This window comes from Chelmon rostratus, chromosome 20 (genome assembly GCF_017976325.1).
Source record: "Chelmon rostratus isolate fCheRos1 chromosome 20, fCheRos1.pri, whole genome shotgun sequence".
Taxonomy (NCBI): domain Eukaryota; kingdom Metazoa; phylum Chordata; class Actinopteri; order Chaetodontiformes; family Chaetodontidae; genus Chelmon; species Chelmon rostratus.
The window spans coordinates 2,195,431-2,213,862 of NC_055677.1; the positions used below are offsets into that span (position 1 = coordinate 2,195,431).

Consider the following 18,432-nt stretch of genomic DNA (forward strand, 5'->3'; position numbering starts at 1 on the left):
TCAGGTTCAGAGGCCCAAACGCAGACAAAGACACAGCAGACAGAAGCGTACAAATGGAAAACTTTATTTACAACCACAATTGCAGAAACAGGGAGTCGTGGTCAAAACAAAACTACCTGTGCTCAATAGCGACTAGGCGAACAAACTACTAGACAACAAAACTAGAACGGAGAACTGAACAGATTAACAAGGCTAATGAACATAAGATCCTACACAGGCTGAAGTGAAACAATCAACAAGAGATCAGAGCTTACTGACAGACAGAAATGGGAAATGAAAGGGAATAGGTCCAGGGCTGGGTGGAGTGGCAGTGTGGCTGCTGCTGGCTTATAATGGAGGTGAGTGAGGGGAATTTCCAGGCTGGACAATCAGAGGCAAATGAGTGTGGCAGGAGGGATCTCCAGGCGGCATAGAGGGTCGGAATGGAGTTCATTCACGGACTGGTGTCGGGTAGTGGTCTGCTGGAGTCTTATATACGGGCTGGTGAATGCTCCAGATGAGGAGACCACTCCCCACCACGGCTGGAAACAATCTGTTAATTAGGACAAGCTGCACCTGCCCTCCACCAGCGTGGCAGTCATGCTCACACTGCCAGGGAAAGGAGGGAGGGGGAAGTACTGCCACTAGATGTGCCAGAGGTGGAGGGCATGCCAGAATACAGCTTCCTTCCAGGCTCTTTTTGCACTGTTAAATTTCCACTGGTACAATGGAAAAAATATCTCAGTAGATTTTACTGTTTTCTAACCACTTATCATTACAAAGCAAACGTCTTACTTAATTAAAGAGAGTTATTATTTTGAGATCCAGTAAGATGAGATCATCTGAGGTAGAATAAAAAAAGACTTTATTGTTGCCCAGGAGGGAAATGAAGCGTCTTTAAAGATTAACTCAATGATTAAGAGAGAAACGGGCAGCGTGAGGTCAAAGGTGTTTTAAATTTCTTCATTGGTAAAAATGAAATACTCTAAATTCAGCATTTAAAAACGGTCAACATGTACAGGTGAGTCATTTGAAGAGCTTATTGTTGTATATAAAAAAAGTGCAGTTGTGATGAAGAGATGTATTCAAATAAAAAAAATGAGCACAAGCTGTACATCTGAGTCAGTTGATCGAGCAGATCACACAGTTCCCACATTTACATTAATTCCAAATTCTGCTTATACACAACTGATTTGCACCAGTAAGTATGTTTTTAAGGACACATGATGCGTAATGAGATTAAATTGTATTTGTATTCAACAGAATTGTCATACACTAGTTTGTATACATTGCAGTAAGAGAGAAGGCATTTAAAGATTGATGAATAAAGCATGGGCTGTATGTTCCACTCTCACTCAACAAAGTAAAAATCTTCTGGTTTCAAAACCCAAATTTTCCATTTTAATCTTGTCCATCACGAAAGAGACACTATATATATATATATATATATATATATATATATATATATACCCAGATACAGTTTTGTTAATATAGTTGCTTTTCTGTTGAATCTTTCAATATGAGCACCACAAACTGATCAAAGGTAGTTATTCTGTTGCTGTATGAAAAGGAGGAAGGAGGAACTGTGATTTCAGTATTTCATTTCCAAAAATCACAGAGGAAGAGGGAGAACCTGAGATAAACAGAAGGTGGAGCTAATTCTCCAGTCAGTGTCATTAAATGAGCTCCAGTCAAAGGTCAAACGATGGAAAACCAGGAAGGAAACATGACAGAAAAAACATTCACGGACATTTCTATGTCTATGTAGTTTCATGTCTTAGTGTGAGGAAGATTACAGCCTCCTCATCACTCCACACAAATCTGATGTTTTCGGCTCTTCACTGGAAGTTTTAGTCATATGTGTTTTATGTACATCATCATTTACTCACTAAGTCTGTTTCCCTTTTTCAGATATAATCTGTTTGTCGTCAGCTGAGAAACTTCAGCAAAGCCTTGATCGAATATAGACTTACACCTGGAAGTTTAGGTTCCAGGTGGAGGAGGTGTGTGAGTGAGGAGCAGAAGGAGTGGAGGAGAGTCTGCAGAGACTGTGTAGAAGGACAGAGCAGCAGCACAGCAGTCCAGATACACTGATGATACTCCGTCAATGATCGGCTCTCAGCCAATCACCTTTCTGATCGCTCACACTCTGACAGAGATAACGTCCATCTGATGAGAGAAGAAGACAGACAACAGAAGTCATGAATCAGAGTTTACAGAGACTCCTTCATCAGCTGGCAGTCAGTGATGCAGCACATCCAGTATAAAGAGCAGCAGGGACTTCAGTCCTGTTCAGACCAGAAGTGGAGCGGCTGTGTAGCGTAGCCAGCTTCCTCTCAGCTCTCATGTTAACGTGTTGGAGTGAACACACTGAGCTGGAAGCTCACACACCTGCAGACACTTTGGCCATCAAGTCTGTTTACTCTACACATTTCACTCAAGTACACAGTGGAAAAACTGCTTTCTCTGCTCAAAAGGAGCTTGTATGTGTGAGACCACATGGTTACTAAATGTAATGATGGTTCTTTGAAATGAGAGCCAGAGATGTGCAGGCTTCAGTCACACTGATCTGAGAGCTGTGACAAACATTAACTGATCAATGCTTTAGTGCTGATCAATTCTTTAGTGCTGAAACTAGAGAACAAACGGTTTGAGATCAGATTTGATGGTACGACAGTTTGATGAAGGAGGACCTCTGTCTCTATACAGCTTGTGATGCTGTCAGCTGTAATCCAGCTTTATTTCCTGTAGACATGAACACAACAACAACAGTCGTCTGCACATCAACTCAAACACATGATCACAACAAGATTCTGACTCCTCTGATTGGCTGACTGTTCTCTCTCTCTCTGTCCTTCTGTCCAATCCTGAAGCATGTTACCATTCTCCTCTCACAGCTTCATCTGCCATGTTTCCATGAAGGTGATTTTATGTGCATTTTAAAAGCTTGATGGAAATGGCGAATAAAAAAAAACTTCCTTAATTTCACAAAAAAGTTTTTATGCTGGTTTGAGTTGCTTTTTACCTTTTTCTAAAAGGTGTTAAAGAGCTAAATTAGAGATGGAAACACCTTTGCCAAATAACTTCTGACGTGGTGAACATACTGTAACTCCCATGACTGACCAGCTGCTTCCACAACAAAACCGAAGAAGAAGAAGAAGAAGAAGAAGAAGAAGAAGAAGCTGTTTCCGCTGTCACCATCTTCAGAATCTTCATCTCCAGACACCATGACACATGACCAATATTAGCTGACATGTCAGATCAAATATGACTTGCCCAAACAAAGCAAATTCCTGCAGTCCTCTCTCCATTTTCTCTCAGATGCTTCCAGTTTTCAACATTCGTCGTCCTCTACTCTGTATGTTATAACTCTGTGTGATGCAGGTTATACCTGCAACTTCTGACAAAACTACGCTTTGCCTAGCCCGGTTTATTCGCTCCAAACCAGTTTATGGAAACGTGCCTAATTTGCATTTTCTGTGTTTTTTCTTTTTTGCAACATTTCAAAATTTCATTTAAAAGTTTCTTGACTAAAAAATGGAAAGAGGGCTACTGAGACCAGCATGGACTGACTCCAACCCTCTACCAACCTCAGAGTCTTCAGTCTACAGTCTGGACTCTCCACCAGATCAGTCAGCAGCTTCACTCCTGAATCCTGCAGCTCGTTTCCACTCAGGTCCAGTTCTGTCAGATGGGAGGGGTTGGACTTCAGAGCTGAGGCCAGAGAAGCACAGCTGATCTCTGACAACTTGCACCAATTCAACCTGAATAAAGAAATAAATTATGTGACTTAAGAAAACAATGTTCCTACTTGAAATCATTCACTGTTTAATAATCTGTTCAGAGCTGAAGAAGCTTCGGAATGTGGAAATTTAGAAAATGGAAACTCCAAACACCTGAACCCAACAGGACGCCTAAATTCAGTGGTGTTTATTTCTCGACAGACGGCCGCCTGCTCAGGAATTCCTACCAGTCAGAGACTAAAGGGGCAATCCCTTAATGTGCCAAGCTCAATTACAAATCGCCAGCTGATTTCAGTGGCAAAATATGGAGCATTTTGTGGACAATACTTTGAATTTGTTTGGAGAGGACCAAACACTTGGCTGGAGAATAACTACTTCCCAGTAAAAAAAGACAAGAAAAGTAAAGAACAAAGCTGGACCGACAGGAGAAGCAATATTAAGGCACAAGAGACTTGAGGACACAAAGATCGACCAGATTGAAGCGGATAGACACGAAAAAAACACCAAGAAAAACACAGCATGGACGATTGAGAAACATGCTGTCTTCACTTAGAGACGATTTGTCCAGAGGACTGATAGAGAGCTTCATCACATGGTACAACAACAATCACCGACAGATCAATATCAGCAGAACCAATCAGCTAGTGGTGACTACAATGCTTCAAACCCCGACAGAACAGAAGATCTACACAATCAGCACAGTTTCAAGGTGGATGCCCAAGATTTGTGTCACCAATTCAGCATCTGACCAAATGTGAAATATGTTCACAGTCTGCCTTCTGTTCATGAGTTATGGTTCAGAATGAATAATTATTTAGTGTAGATTTTTCTTGTTATATTAAGGTTTAGTGTCAACACAACTTTCACATCATATTAATCTCAGCACAGAAGTAAAAACTGGTGTCTGACCTCAGAGTCTTCAGTCTACAGTCTGGACTCTCCAGTCCAGCAGACAGCAGCTTCACTCCTGAATCCTGCAGCAAGTTGAAGCTCAGGTCCAGTTCTGTCAGATGGGAGGCGTTGGACTTCAGAGCTGAGGCCAGAGAAGCACAGCTGATCTCTGACAACCTGCAGTAACTCAACCTGAATAAAGAAATACATTATGTGACTTTAGAAAACAATGTTCCTGCTTGAAATCATTCATTGTTTAATAATCTGTTCAGATCTGAGGAAGCTTCGGAATGTGGAAATTTAGAAAATGGAAACTCCAAACACCTGAACCCAACAGGACGCCTAAATTCAGTGGTGTTTATTTCTCGACAGACGGCCGCCTGCTCAGGAATTCCTACCAGTCAGAGACTAAATGTCATGACCCGTGCTCTGCACGCCAGTTTTTGTTAAGTTTCCCATTGTGTGTTGTCTTTGTCTGGGTTTTCTTACATCCTGTTTTATTGTGAAGGTTCATGTTATGTGTTTTGGTTTACTTTACTTCCTGTGTTTTCCCGTCCTTGTGATTGTCTGATGTGTTTCACCTGTGTGTCATTAGTGTTCCGTCCTTGTGTATTTAAGTCCGTGTCTTCTCCACTGTCTTTATCGGGTCGTTGTCTGTGTCACCTAGATGTCTGTGCTACCTTGTTGTCCACGTCACCTTGTTTTCCACGTTTCCTTGCCTTAGTCATAGTCCTAGCCATGGCCATGTAAGTGAGTGTTCTTTGTTATGTCTCTTTGTTCATGTCCGCGCTGTGAATTATGTGATTGTCTCCTTGGTTTGTCTTTGTCCTTTGTTTGCCACAGTTCCGGTAGGTTTGTTTCTTGTCTTGTTCTTGTTTTTGTTCCTGTTTTTGTTCCTGTTTATGCCTTGTTTTATGTTAGTTGAGTTTCCAGCCCATAGTCCTTTCATGAGTGATATTTGTTTGTAACTTTTAATAATCTAGTTTCTGTTTTCCTTTCAAAGTTATTGCATTGCCGATTTGTTCTCCTCGTTAAAGAGTGATTTTCTGTTTGACTACTTTTGTTATTTAGATTCTTGTTTCTCCGTTTTCTAGGAGTGTATTTTGAGTTGTTAGTTTTTCATATCTAGTTCTTTCAGTTGGTCAGTTCCGTTTCATAGCCCTTTGTGTTTTCCTCCTTCAGAAGCGTTTTCTGTTCGTTATCTTATTCATTGATAGTTTTTCATAGTCTTGTCCCTAGCTCTAATGTGTCTTGTGTTAATGTGTTGTCTTTCCCTGTGTTGCTTCGTTGTTGTGTGAATTCTGTTACCCTTGTGTGTCATTAGTCATTAGTCCCCTGAGTTTTAGTTGTCTTGGGTTTTCGTGTCTTGAGTTAAATAAATTTGTTTATTTTGAATCCACACCCCGTGTGTCTGCATTTAGGTTCTGTCCAATAGTTCTCCCTTAGTCCCCACCTTCCTGACACTAAAGGGGCAATCCCTTAATGTACCAAGCTCAATAACAAATCGCCAGCAGATTTCAGTGGCAATATATGGAGCATTTTGTGGACAATACTTTGAATTTGTTTGGAGAAGACCAAACACTTGGCTGGAGAATGACTACTTCCCAGTAAAAAAAGACAAGAAAAGTAAAGAACAAAGCTGGACCGACAGGAGAAGCAATATTAAGGCACAAGAGCTTGAGGACACAAAGATCGACCAGATTGAAGCGGATAGACATGAAAAAAACACCAAGAAAAACACAGCATGGACGATTGACCTGCTAATAGACTGCTTAGTGGAGACAAAACTGGACACAGATTTTTAATGTATGATGCTGAATGCAGAAATCAGCTGCTGCGGGACTTTTATCCATCAGTACAAAATCATAGAAACCAAACTCTGTCTCCAGCTACATCTTTTTACTTTCAGAGCCGCTGCGCAGTGAGAGCGGCGACAGACGAGAGTAGGCTCATTTTAAATCAATAAAATATGTTTTAATCACTATTTTGTGTCACATTATTGAATACTTTAGTGGTAAACTGTGTTCTAAGTGGGATGAGATAGAAGAAGCTTCTATGTCATCCTGTCGCGGATTATTTCTCCACAGAAACCCGCTCCCTCCACATTATACTTCAAACCCGACAACAGAAGATCTACACAATCAGCACAGTTTCAAGGTGGATGCCCAAGATTTGTGTCACCAATTCAGCATCTGACCAAATGTGAAATATGTTCACAGTCTGCCTTCTGTTCATGAGTTATGGTTCAGAATGAATAATTATTTAGTGTAGATTTTTCTTGTTATATTAAGGTTTAGTGTCAACACAACTTTCACATCATATTAATCTCAGCACAGAAGTAAAAACTGATGTCTGACCTCAGAGTCTCCAGTCTACAGTTTGGACTCTCCAGTCCAGCAGACAGCAGCTTCACTCCTGAATCCTGCAGCTTGTTCATACTCAGGTCCAGTTCTGTCAGATGGGAGGGGCTGGACTTCAGAGCTGAGGCCACGACTTCACAGTGAGTCTCTGAGAGTCCACAGCCAGAGAGTCTGTCATGACACATATAATACAAAAATAAATGAAAAAAGGTTACAGTGAAAGGTTACTTCATGCATTTGATGTCAAAACAGTTTGTCACATCCTGCATTCATTAACATTTACTCTTCACATCATTGTTCAACTAATTTTATCCCACCACGAAACTGTAATTCTCATCTCTCTTTCATTCCTGCAGACTTTTCACCTTTGTTTTGCTTTAATCTTGCAGACTGAGAGAAAATGTAGTTACATTTACACTCCATAATGTCCACAGTCTGTCAGTGATCCCATGTGTGTCTCCAGAAAGTTAGCAGGAGGCTAATTGACATTGCATCAGTTTTGTGATTTGATGATGATTCATTATTTGTGGTACCACATCACTCATCCAATTAGTTACTGAAGTATTTGTTTTTTAAATGCTTAAATAGCAGAAGAAAATCTTAAAATTGTATATATGAGTAATAATATTTAGCCAGCAGAATCAAATTGTTGATATTCAACCTTATCAGCGTAGTGGTGAAAAGAAAAAGTCCCTTATTAATTATTATTAGAAATAAAAAGAATAAATATCTTCATTAACTTGACAACTACAAGCATCCAACTGAAAAATTCTCAACATTTTAAACAGCGTAAGAACATCTGTGGCAAAATACAACTGACCAAAATTTTTTTTGCAGTAAGCAAGTGGAACACTGCTTAGAAATGATAATTCTCTGGTGTTTATTTAAAGCACTAAACTACTGTTCTACACAGATTTAGAAAGTTGATCACATCTGGACTTACTCAGCCTTTCTGCAGTTCCTCACAGCTGGAATCAGTCTCCGTCGTCCCTCCTCTGATGTGTTGTACTTCTGCAGGTCCAACTCATCCAGAACCTCCTCTGACAGCTGCAGCATGTAGGCCAGAGCTGAGCAGTGGATCTCAGAGAGTTCCTTCTCTGATCTGTTCTCTGACTTCAGGAACTCTTGGATCTCCTGATGTACTGAGGGGTCGTTCATCTCCATCAGACAGTGGAAGATGTTGATGCTTCTGTCAGGAGAGATATCATCACTGTTCATCTCCTTCAGGTTGTTGATGGCTCTCTGGATGGTCTCTGGACTGTTGTCTGTTTGACTCAGCAGGCCTCCTAAGAGTCTCTGGTTGGACTCCAAAGAGAGGCCATGAAGGAAGCGAACAAACAGGTCCAGGTGACCATTTTTACTTTCAAGAGATTTCTTCATGTTGCTCCTCAGAAAGACATCCAGGCTGTCATTCTCAAAACGCTTTAAAATCTTCTCAAGAAAAGAACTTGGTTTTGAGTCTTTTAGGAAACCCTCCAGTACCTCTGTGTTCCTGCTGGTGTAACAGTGGAACATGTAGACTGCAGCCAGAAACTCCTGAATGCTCAGATGAACAAAGCAGTAAACTGTTTTCTGGAAGATCACACACTCTCTTTTGAAGATCTCTGTACAAAATCCAGAGTACACAGAGGCCTCAGTGACATCAAGACCACACTGCTCCAGGTCTTCTTGGTAGAACATGATGTTTCCTTTCTCCAGCTGTTCAAAGGCCAGCCTCCCCAGCTTCAGAAGAACTTCCCTGTCAGCCTCCATCAGCTCCTGTGGACTCGTCTCATGTTCCTCATCATACTTCTCCGTCTTCCTCTTTGTCTGAACCAGCAGGAAGTGGGAGTACATGTCAGTCAGGGTCTTGGGCAGCTCTCCTCTCTGGTCTGTATTCAACATGTGGTCCAGAACTGTAGCAGTGATCCAGCAGAAGACTGGAATTTGACACATGATGTGGAGACTCCTGGACGTCTTGATGTGTGAGATGATTCTGCTGGACAGATCTTCATCACTGAATCTCCTCTTGAAGTACTCCTCCTTCTGGGCATCAGTGAAGCCTCGTACTTCTGTTACTCTGTCAACACATGCAGGAGGGATCTGATTGGACGCCGCGGGTCTGGAAGTTATCCAGACGAGAGCCGAGGGAAGCAGATTCCCCTTGATGAGGTTTGTCAACAGCACGTTGACTGATGACTTCTGCGAGACATCAGACAAAACCTCGTTGTTGTGGAAATCCAGTGAAAGTCTGCTTTCATCCAGGCCGTCAAAGATGAACAAAAGCTTACAGACAGCGAGCTTCTCTGCTGTGACCTTCTGTAATGTTGGATGGAAAACACGGAGCAGCGTCAGAAGACTGTACTGCTCATCTCTGATCAAGTTCAGCTCCCTGAACGAAAGCAGAACCACCAGGCTGACGTCTTGGTTTTCCAAGCCCTCTGCCCAGTCCAGACTGAACTTCTGCACTGAGAAGGTTTTTCCAACGCCAGCGATGCCGTTCGTCAGAACGACTCTGATGTGTCTCTGCTGGTCAGGTGAGGCTTTAAAGATGTCCTGGCACTTGATTGGAGTCTCATGGAGGGTCTCCATCTTGGAAGTTGTCTCAAGCTGCAAAACCTCATGTTGGGTATTAACCTCCTCACTCTGTCTCTCTGTGATGTAGAGCTCAGTGTAGATCCTGTTGAGGAGGGTTCCACTTCCTGTTTCATCACTTCCTTCAGTCACACATTCACATCTCCTCCTCAGACTGATCTTATGTTCATCAACAACATCCTGCAAATTACTACCTGCTGAGAGAGAAGAAGAAACATTGAGACTAAACTAAACTGAGACTAAACTGAGAGCAAGAATCTGGATAAATAAAAATGTTTTTGAATTTATGATATACATGATAATATTAAATGCACTGCAATACTACAAATATCCTTGTGATAAATTACAAACTCCAGTTATCAGACGTAATGGCATCAGTAGACAGATGGACAGTCTTACTTTGCACAGTGCAGGTCTGACTGGCTGTCTGCAGTCCAGCTCTCGTTCTGGATCTGTCTCCACACTGGGGATAGGAGGACTCTCCTGATGAAGCAGACTGGTCCCAGTATGAGGTGATGCACTGTCTGCAGAACCAGTGTCCACAGCTGGTAGAGACTGGATCCTTCAGGACGTCCTGACACAAAACACAGCAGGACGGCTGCTCCTCCACAGAAACACCTCTTGTCAACTTTCTGGGGAAATAAAGGAAAATCACTCAGATTAGAAATCAGAGTTGTATTTCAAAGTAAAAAAGATGTGGTAATATTTTAGTGAATGACAAGAGATACTGCCATCTTGATCAGACAACAGTTACATACGTCAAAGCCTGAAGACGCAGTCACTGAAGAGATCAAACTGTTACTTTCATTATGCTTTTATTGATAAAGATGTTTAATTTCTGCCTTCTGCCATCATTAGTAACAAAAGACAGAAGCTGAAACTTGTCTTCTCTGAGATGTTTTGGGACCAGTTGACACAGCAGTGAGAGCTGAGGCTGATAAATGAGAAAAATCGCAGCTCTCAGTCGAGCAAAGACAACACATACTGCAAACATCAGTAAAGCACACCTGTTTTATGTTGAAGGTTTTCTGTTTGTGTTATGGTCCATTCTTGTCACATCCTGTTTTATTTTGAAGGTTCACATTATGTTTCTTCTTTGGCTTTACTTCCTGTGTTTTCCCGCCTTTGTAATTGTCGGATTGGTTTCACCCATGTGTCAATACTTGTCTTCCCTTGTGTACTTAAGCCCGTGTCTTCCCCTATATGATTCCTTCCCATGTCATGTAAATAGTGAGTGTTTTTCCTGGTGTTGTCTTTGTTCATGTCTGTGCCACGTTTCATGTGAGTGTTCTTCAAGTGTTGTCCGTGTACCCTCTCATGCCATGTATCTTGAAAGTGTTTTTCCTAGTCTTGTCTCTGTTCTCTAGCCTTGCCACATGTCATGTAAGTGTTTGTCGAGCGTCTTTAGTGTTGTCTGTGTTTGTTAGCCATGTCATGCCCCTTGTGTGTTTTAGTATTGACTTTGTTCCCACGACATGCCAATTTTCATGTGTTTCTTTAGTGTTATCTAAGTCTTTAGCCTAGCCATGTTTCTTGTGTTTTCCTTGTCTTTTCTATATTCTCTAGCCTTGCCAAGTATCATGTAAATGTTTGTCCTGCGTCCTCTAGTGTTTATGTTCCCATGCCATGCTCCATGCAAGTGTTTTTTGTGTGTCTTAGTCTTTAGCCACACCACTTTCCTAGCAAGTGTTTTTCTAGTGGTGTCTTTTGTTCATGAGCCATGCCACGTTTCTTGTGTTTTTCCAGTGTGGTCTTGGTTCCCTGAGTTTTGGATTTTGGTTTCCTTCAGTTACATAAATTTGTTAAATTGAATCAGCTCCCCCTCATGTCTGTTATAGGTTCCATCCTTGTTCCCCTGTAACCCCTCTTCCTGATCATTTTAATGGAAAATATTAATAGACAAACGGGACCACAAAACACAACCTCATTAGCAGGTAATGAAATATACACCATATCGGTCAGAGGATAAGACAATCCTTATTACAGGATGGTCCCATCTTATCCAACAGCTGGGTTTGGGAAAAAGCTTTTTGAAGATACAATTTCAGACTGGTGGTGGGGAAACTTCCTTGAGATAATTTTTGGTTGATTATCCTAATCAACCAAGCCTTGTCCTTCATAAAAAATAAAACATGAGATACTTACATTAAAAAACATAAAACCCACATTTGTGTTGGTATCACTCTGTAAAGAGATCCTGGTCCTGATATTCTGAGACAGCATTAATTCTTGGTTGTTTAACAGATCATTTAATCTATTTGCAGTCGAAACACCAGGGTGCTTTTTTGGCCATTAAACTCCTGAAGGTTGAACTGGACCAAATAAACACTTTTGGGACTGACATAACTCTCGCAGACACATTGTGAATGGACTTTGCAGAAAAACTACCCATAAGGCAACACTTGGTGCAGGAGCCACTGTCACACTGGTTCATTCAAAAAGAACACCTGTTGTTAATATGTAATTGTTGAGTCCTCAGGTTTAAAACATCCCCGACTTTTTCAAATATACTTTCATATTGTCTTATATTTGAATCATATGATAAGGATGATATAATATAGAAACTGACGTTAGTAGCACTTCTCTTACTGTGTGTCTGAGGGTCCAGGTTCATTATTGAAGAACAAAGGTAGACCTTGAGACTGGTCACTCTTCAAAGACAGACAGCTGGGTACTGGAGACGCCGCTCTCTTTCTGCGGTCCTGACGTCTGGAAACACCAAGATGTTTTTATTCATTTCATGAGAGTCACTGATAAATCATCAGTGCAGAGTTGTTAATAAACAAATTGCTGTTACTGATATTTTAGTGGTTTAAAAGAACTGGCAGTCCTCTTACTGTGTGTCTGGGGGTCCAGGTTCATTACTGAAGAGCAAAGGTAGACCTTGAGACCGGTCACTCTTCATCGACAGACAGCTGGATACTAGAAGCTCTGCACTGCCCTCATCTTCCTCCACACAATCACTCTTCTTCTGCATTTCACAGGGCGTTGAGGCAAATATGTCCTGCATGCAAGTCGTACAGCATGAAGACGAGGAAGACAAACAGGTGAAGCAAGATGCCTCTAAGTGTTTGGTGACTTAAATTCATGACCAACTCTCTCGGCTTCATTATTTTTTGTTCAGTCTAATGTAGTCTAGTTGAATAGTCGCGTAATAAATAATAGCTTTTCAGAAGCTTCTTGGATTTTTTCATGTAGGTTTTATAATATCTTCTATTAAATTGGTAATTGTTAAGTAAAATGGTGGATTTGTCTGAAAATCTGGAATCTTTTCCCAAAAATTTCTGTCGAAAAATATTTTGGTTTTGCAATTATGTTTCATCTTTGAAATTTAATAGGTCTTAGTGTTAAACATTAACATGTCTTATTAATATTTAACACAAAGAATTTGCTTTTGACCCATATTTATCATATATTTATCATGTATTCCTGTATGTGAGTACAGTTTATCAAGTCCATAAAACAGACCTTAGACCTTTGGTAAAGTTTGATGGTGATCAAGATTAAGATGGTTATCATGCTTAGTGTAATTCATCTGCCAGAAAAGATCAACATACATCAGAAAAAGCTGCCTTACTCTCTGCATGTTGAACTCAAAACCCTACTGAACGTCACATGCTGAATTAGAGATATTAGCTATACTTTAAAGAATTGGACTGAATTGGCTGTTTTATGACACACTATTTATGGTATTATCAGATAATGTTCCATTTGCAAATTTCAATCACAACATATAAGACATGTTTTAAAATATACAACACAGGTATATTTCACAAAGTCACACACTGTCAACAGTTTTATCAAGATCAATATAAATGAAAGTGTTAGCTTTTGTTTAAGTCCAGAGTCTAGTTCTCTTTACTGAGGAGCACATTGTGATTAAACCTTCTCACTGTAACACAAAATACAAACTGGCTTTACTCCTCTTTTTAAAATATAAAAATAAAACAGTGAAAAGTAACCATCTCCTTGTCTTGAATTTAATGACATGTAGGAACACAATCCTTCTGACCTTCTTGTATCCTGTACTTCAATTTTACATTTTAAGATTGCAAAAGACATCAGTTAATCAATGACAGATTTCAACTCAACTCAACTCAACTCAACTTTTATTTATATAGCACCTTTCAAGCAATCATGCAGCCCAAAGTGCTTCACAAAACAGAATAAAAAGACATCAAGAAAGAAAGAAAACAATAAAATGGCAATAAAACAATAAAATGGCAATAAAACAATACAAGAATAAAAACAGTAAGAAAAGAAAAAAAAGTTGAAATAGACTAGGGCAAAAACAACAGTGTTTGAAATTAGAATAGTTAAAAACAGCAGCGTTTTGTCAGCCTGGGTTATAACATTATTCCAAATTAAAAGCCAGATTAAAAAGATAGGTCTTCAATTTCCTTTTAAAAATACAGAGAGAGCTCGCCATTCTGATGTCAAAAGGTAATGTGTTCCACAGTTTAGGGCCATAAAAACAGAAGGCAGCTTCACCTGTACTTTTGTGGAGCATATGAGGAACTTTTAAAAGAAAAGCAGTAGAGGACCTCAGTGTTCTGGCTGGTACATAATTACCAAATACATTTGTAAACGAATAAAAGAACTTTAAAATCTATTCTGAAGGAAACAGGGAGCCAGTGTAGTGTTTTAAGGAGTGGGGTGATATGATTGATTTTCTTTGTTTTTGTCACGACTCTGGCTGCAGTGTTCTGGACTAACTGTAGTTTTCTTGTGGACTTAATTGGCAAACCAGTAAAAAGAGAGTTACAGTAGTCCAAGCGGCTAGTGATAAAAGCATGAATAAGCATTTCTGTGTCTTTCGGAGTTAAAAAAGGTCTGACTTTTGCAATATTTCTAAGGTGAAAAAAAGAAATTTTAATGACCTTGTTAAAATGAAAATGAAAATTTAAATCTGAGTCTACAATCACTCCTAAATTCGTAACTTGAGTTTTGATATGACCGCTAAAACCACCAAGCATTGAGTGCAATTTTTCTCTTGCTGCTATGGGTCCTATTAAAAGAATTTCATTTTTTTCTTCGTTTAGTTTTAAGAAGTTTTTGCTCATCCACACATTGATGTCAGAGAGACAGGCAGTGAGATGATGCAGTGCAGTGGGGTCATTCGGTGAGATAGAGATATACAATTGAGCATCATCAGCATAAAAATAGTAGTTGACCTGGTGGTGATTGATGATGATTCCTAGTGGGAGCATGTATAACGAAAACAGAATTGAGCCAAGAATGCTACCTTGAGGAATACCATGTTGAGTGCTGTGAGTCTCTGATACATGATCACCCAGGCTGACAAAAAACTGTCCATCACTTAAATAAGATTGAAACCAAGCTAAAACACAATTGGAGAGACCCACCCAATTCCCAAGTCTGTCAATTAAAATTTTATGGTCAACTGTGTCAAACGCTGCGCTAAGGTCTAAAAGAAAAAGTACAGCCACATTGTGTGTAACCCTAACCCTAACCCATTGTAGGATTTATGTATTACACATATTTATGCGAAACATAGAAAAAATAAATACATAAAAAAACATAAATAATAATAATAATAAAAAAAGGGGATATTACTCCATTACACATACTCCGGCAGGGAAACTTTTTATGATAGCTTCAGGTTTTTAACATATTCAATGAAAGGGCGCCAGGTCACACTAAATTTTCCATAACAATTAGTCCGACTGTATCTCAGTTTTTCTAGCTGCAACAAAGAGAGCATTTCTTTAGTCCAATTAATAAAAGAGGGGGGTTTATCTGATTTCCACTGAAGGAGAATGAGTCTTCGGGCCATTAGTGAAGCGAAGGCGATTGCCTTAGCTTGAGATGTAGAAACTGTAATTTCTGGAGGACGGATCCCAAAGATCAAAATATGTGGGGATGGGGCAATTGTTTTGCCACTTATGCATGAAAGAACCTCAAAAACTTTTTGCCAGAAACTGCTCAAAGACTGACAGTGCCAAAACATATGACCTACAGTAGCTAGACTATGATGACGTCTTAAACACATTGGGCTGACATTAGGATATATTTTAGCAAGTTTTACATTTGAGTAGTGTAGGCGATGTAGCACTTTAAACTGAATAAGGCACTGTCTAATACAAAAAGAAGAAGAGTGAATGCCTTCTAGGCTGCACTGCCAAAATTCCTCAGAGAGTTTAATGCCCAAGTCCTGTTCCCAAGCTAATTTTGTTTTGCCCCATGAGGGTGGATTAATATTTTGAATCATAGTATAGATTTTGGAAATATTACCTTTTTTGTAGGGATTTAGAGCAAGTATATCATCAATAACATTCTTTGCTGGTATATTAGGAAGTCTAAAATGTTTACTAGCAAAACTTCGTATTTGTAGAAATACAAAGTTTTGCTGTAGGAATATGATGTTTTCTTTGCAGTGTTTCGAATGACATGAATGTTGCTTTGAGATAGAGATCTTTTATAAAGACCAGACCATTTTTATGCCAAATTTGAAATGATGTGTCAGTTTTAGATGGTGGAAAAAGGTGATTATTAACCAGGGGGGAGAACGAGCTTAACTGTTTAATATGAAACTGTTTCCTGAACTGAAACCAAATTTTTAGGGAGTGTTTCACAATAGGATTTAAGATTTGAGGGTGTGGGCCTGTAGGTATTATAGAACTCAATAATGAAATAGGTGAAATTGCTAAATCGCCATCTAATTCCATGCTAGCCCAAACAGGACCCTGATTTGTTTCCCAAGTAGAGACCCAATACATTAATTTACTTATATTTGCTGCCCAGTAATAATATTTAAAACGAGGCAAACCTAGCCCCCAGATGATTTGGGCACCTCTAAAAAAGTTTTCCTCATTCGCGGGACAGACTTGTTCCACAAAAAGGAGGAGATTAAGCTATCCAATTCTTTAAATACAGAATTAGGCAAGAAAGGGATCATTTGAAATAAGTATAGGAAACGCAGCAGGACTGTCATCTTAATTGTGTTCACCCTTCCAGCTAAAGAGATAAGCAGCGGGGACCACCGCAACAGATCTTGTTTTGTGTGCTCTAGCAAGTTTTTAAAGTTCTGGCTGTACAAATCTTTAAATAAACGTGTGATTTTGACCCCCAGGTAGGTGAATGTTTCGACTTCATTAAAAGGGATACTATAAGTCTAATGCTCTTGCTAGACGATTGATAGGAAAAAGAGTACTCTTGGAAAAATTCAATTTGTAACCAGATATTCTACCGAATGAATTCATGGGATTTGATAAGTATAATAAAAGGTCGTCTGCATATAGCGACACTTTGTGTATTTTTGTCGTCCTCGTCACTCCAACGACCTTATCTTCTTTTCTTAAGGCTATGGCTAAGGGTTCTATGGCTATGTCAAAAAGGAATGGTGACAGACAACAACCTTGCCTTGTGCCACGATGTAGTTGGAAATAACTGGAGGTCACTAAATTCGTGCACACTGAGGCCAATGGAGAAGAGTAAATTATTTTAACCCAGGAAATAAAGGCCGAACCAAAACCAAATTTTTTCAATACTGTAAATAAATATTCCCACTCCACCCGATCAAATGCCTTTTCCGCATCAAGGGAGACAACAATTTCTGGATGTCGGGGGGAGTGGGAAGAATACAATACATTAAATAAACGTTGCATATTGTAAAATGATTGTCTGCCTGGTATAAAACCTGTTTGATCTGGGTCTATTATATTGGGGATCACTGGGGATCGAGACGTCGAGAAAGAATTTTGGCAAGAATTTTATAATCACAGCAAAGGAGACTTATTGGCCGGTAGGAACCACAATCGCGGGGGTCTTTATCTTTTTTAGGCAAAACGATTATGGTTGCTTGAGTCATTGTGGAAGGTAACTTTTGCACAGAAAGGATTTCCTCAAAAAGTTTACTTAAGACAGGGGACAATTTGGATGTAAAAGCCAGCCGGAGACTTTGACAGTAAAACAGTGATAATGTTAAATTCTCACTCACCTCGCCTCAGGATTCAGTTTTCCTCCGTCTGCTCTGCTCTGTCAAATCAAAAAGGAGTCTGAACTCTGGAACGACTGAACACATTCAGGTTTATTGTTTTATTGTCCCGGTCGTTCCTCCCCTCGCCATTTACTGGAAATCATGCCTGTTTACTTCAACAACTCTTTTTAGAAACATGCAAGGTCAAAAAATATGTGAAGTTTTATCTGGAAAAATATCTATGTCTGTATTCAGGCAATCTGTATTAAAGCCATCTCTATTCATTCCGGTTATCTGCACTTATATTTCAGCTTTACATCTTGTATTGAGATCATTTGCAGTATTTATCATTTCAGACCCTGTGTAATATACTCTTGTGGCAGCAGTATTCTCATACTTCTGTATATAACATACATATACACAGCTGTTTTTCTATTTTCTATTCTGTATACCTTTTTTATTGACTACTTTGATCCTCTAATGTTTATCTATTATTGTTTGCAGCATGTGACAACTTAATTTCCTCATTTTGAGATTGATAAAGTATTATCTTATACACATAATGTCCTTCATGTATTTGTACACGAAAATTTTAGAAAGATATGAGTGTATTTACCGACTACTTTATACAACAGGGTCGCAGTCCACTCTCTAAATCTCCTGGTTGTCTCCACGGAAACAGGAAGAAAGACCACGATGCACTTGGAGGAGTGACAATAATGTTGCCACCTTGTGACCAACGTCCGCAATAGCAAGTGAAATGTGGTGGCCCACGTTCAATCTGGGATCACGTATCTGGATACAGATTTTTTTTTTTTTTTTTTTACATATTAGCTTTTTTAATCGAATATGTGAAGGGGATCTCTGTGTTTTTCACCTGGCCCAGGACCCTAAAGCACAGATATAGCACAAATTAAAATCCCTTTTTAAAGTATAATTCAACACT

At 39.6% G+C, this 18,432-nt stretch overlaps 1 protein-coding gene across 1 annotated transcript; it reads right to left on the reverse strand.

Annotated features, from left to right (window-relative positions):
• Positions 1 to 48: 48 nt before the first annotated feature.
• Positions 49 to 12,935, reverse strand: LOC121623670 (NACHT, LRR and PYD domains-containing protein 12-like). The gene is made up of 8 exons (XM_041961035.1): positions 12,385 to 12,935; positions 12,137 to 12,256; positions 9,947 to 10,179; positions 7,917 to 9,744; positions 6,971 to 7,144; positions 4,632 to 4,805; positions 3,570 to 3,743; positions 49 to 2,148 (listed from the first exon to the last, which is right to left on the reverse strand). Exons 1-8 carry the CDS (start codon positions 12,555 to 12,557, stop codon positions 2,106 to 2,108), a joined length of 2,919 nt encoding a protein of 972 aa, XP_041816969.1. The 5' UTR covers positions 12,558 to 12,935; the 3' UTR covers positions 49 to 2,105.
• Positions 12,936 to 18,432: the final 5,497 nt, after the last annotated feature.

Bases quoted from the DNA above. Each gene is read 5' to 3' on its own strand.
- LOC121623670 (XM_041961035.1), bottom strand. From the start codon at position 12,557: ATGCAGGACATATTTGCCTCAACGCCCTGTGAAATGCAGAAGAAGAGT. The intron at 9,745-9,946 runs GTAAGACTGTCC...CTTCTCTCTCAG, and splicing joins TCAGACCTGCACTGTGCAAA to CAGGTAGTAATTTGCAGGAT. The intron at 3,744-4,631 runs GTCAGACACCAG...TTCTTTATTCAG, and splicing joins TGTAGACTGAAGACTCTGAG to GTTGAATTGGTGCAAGTTGT.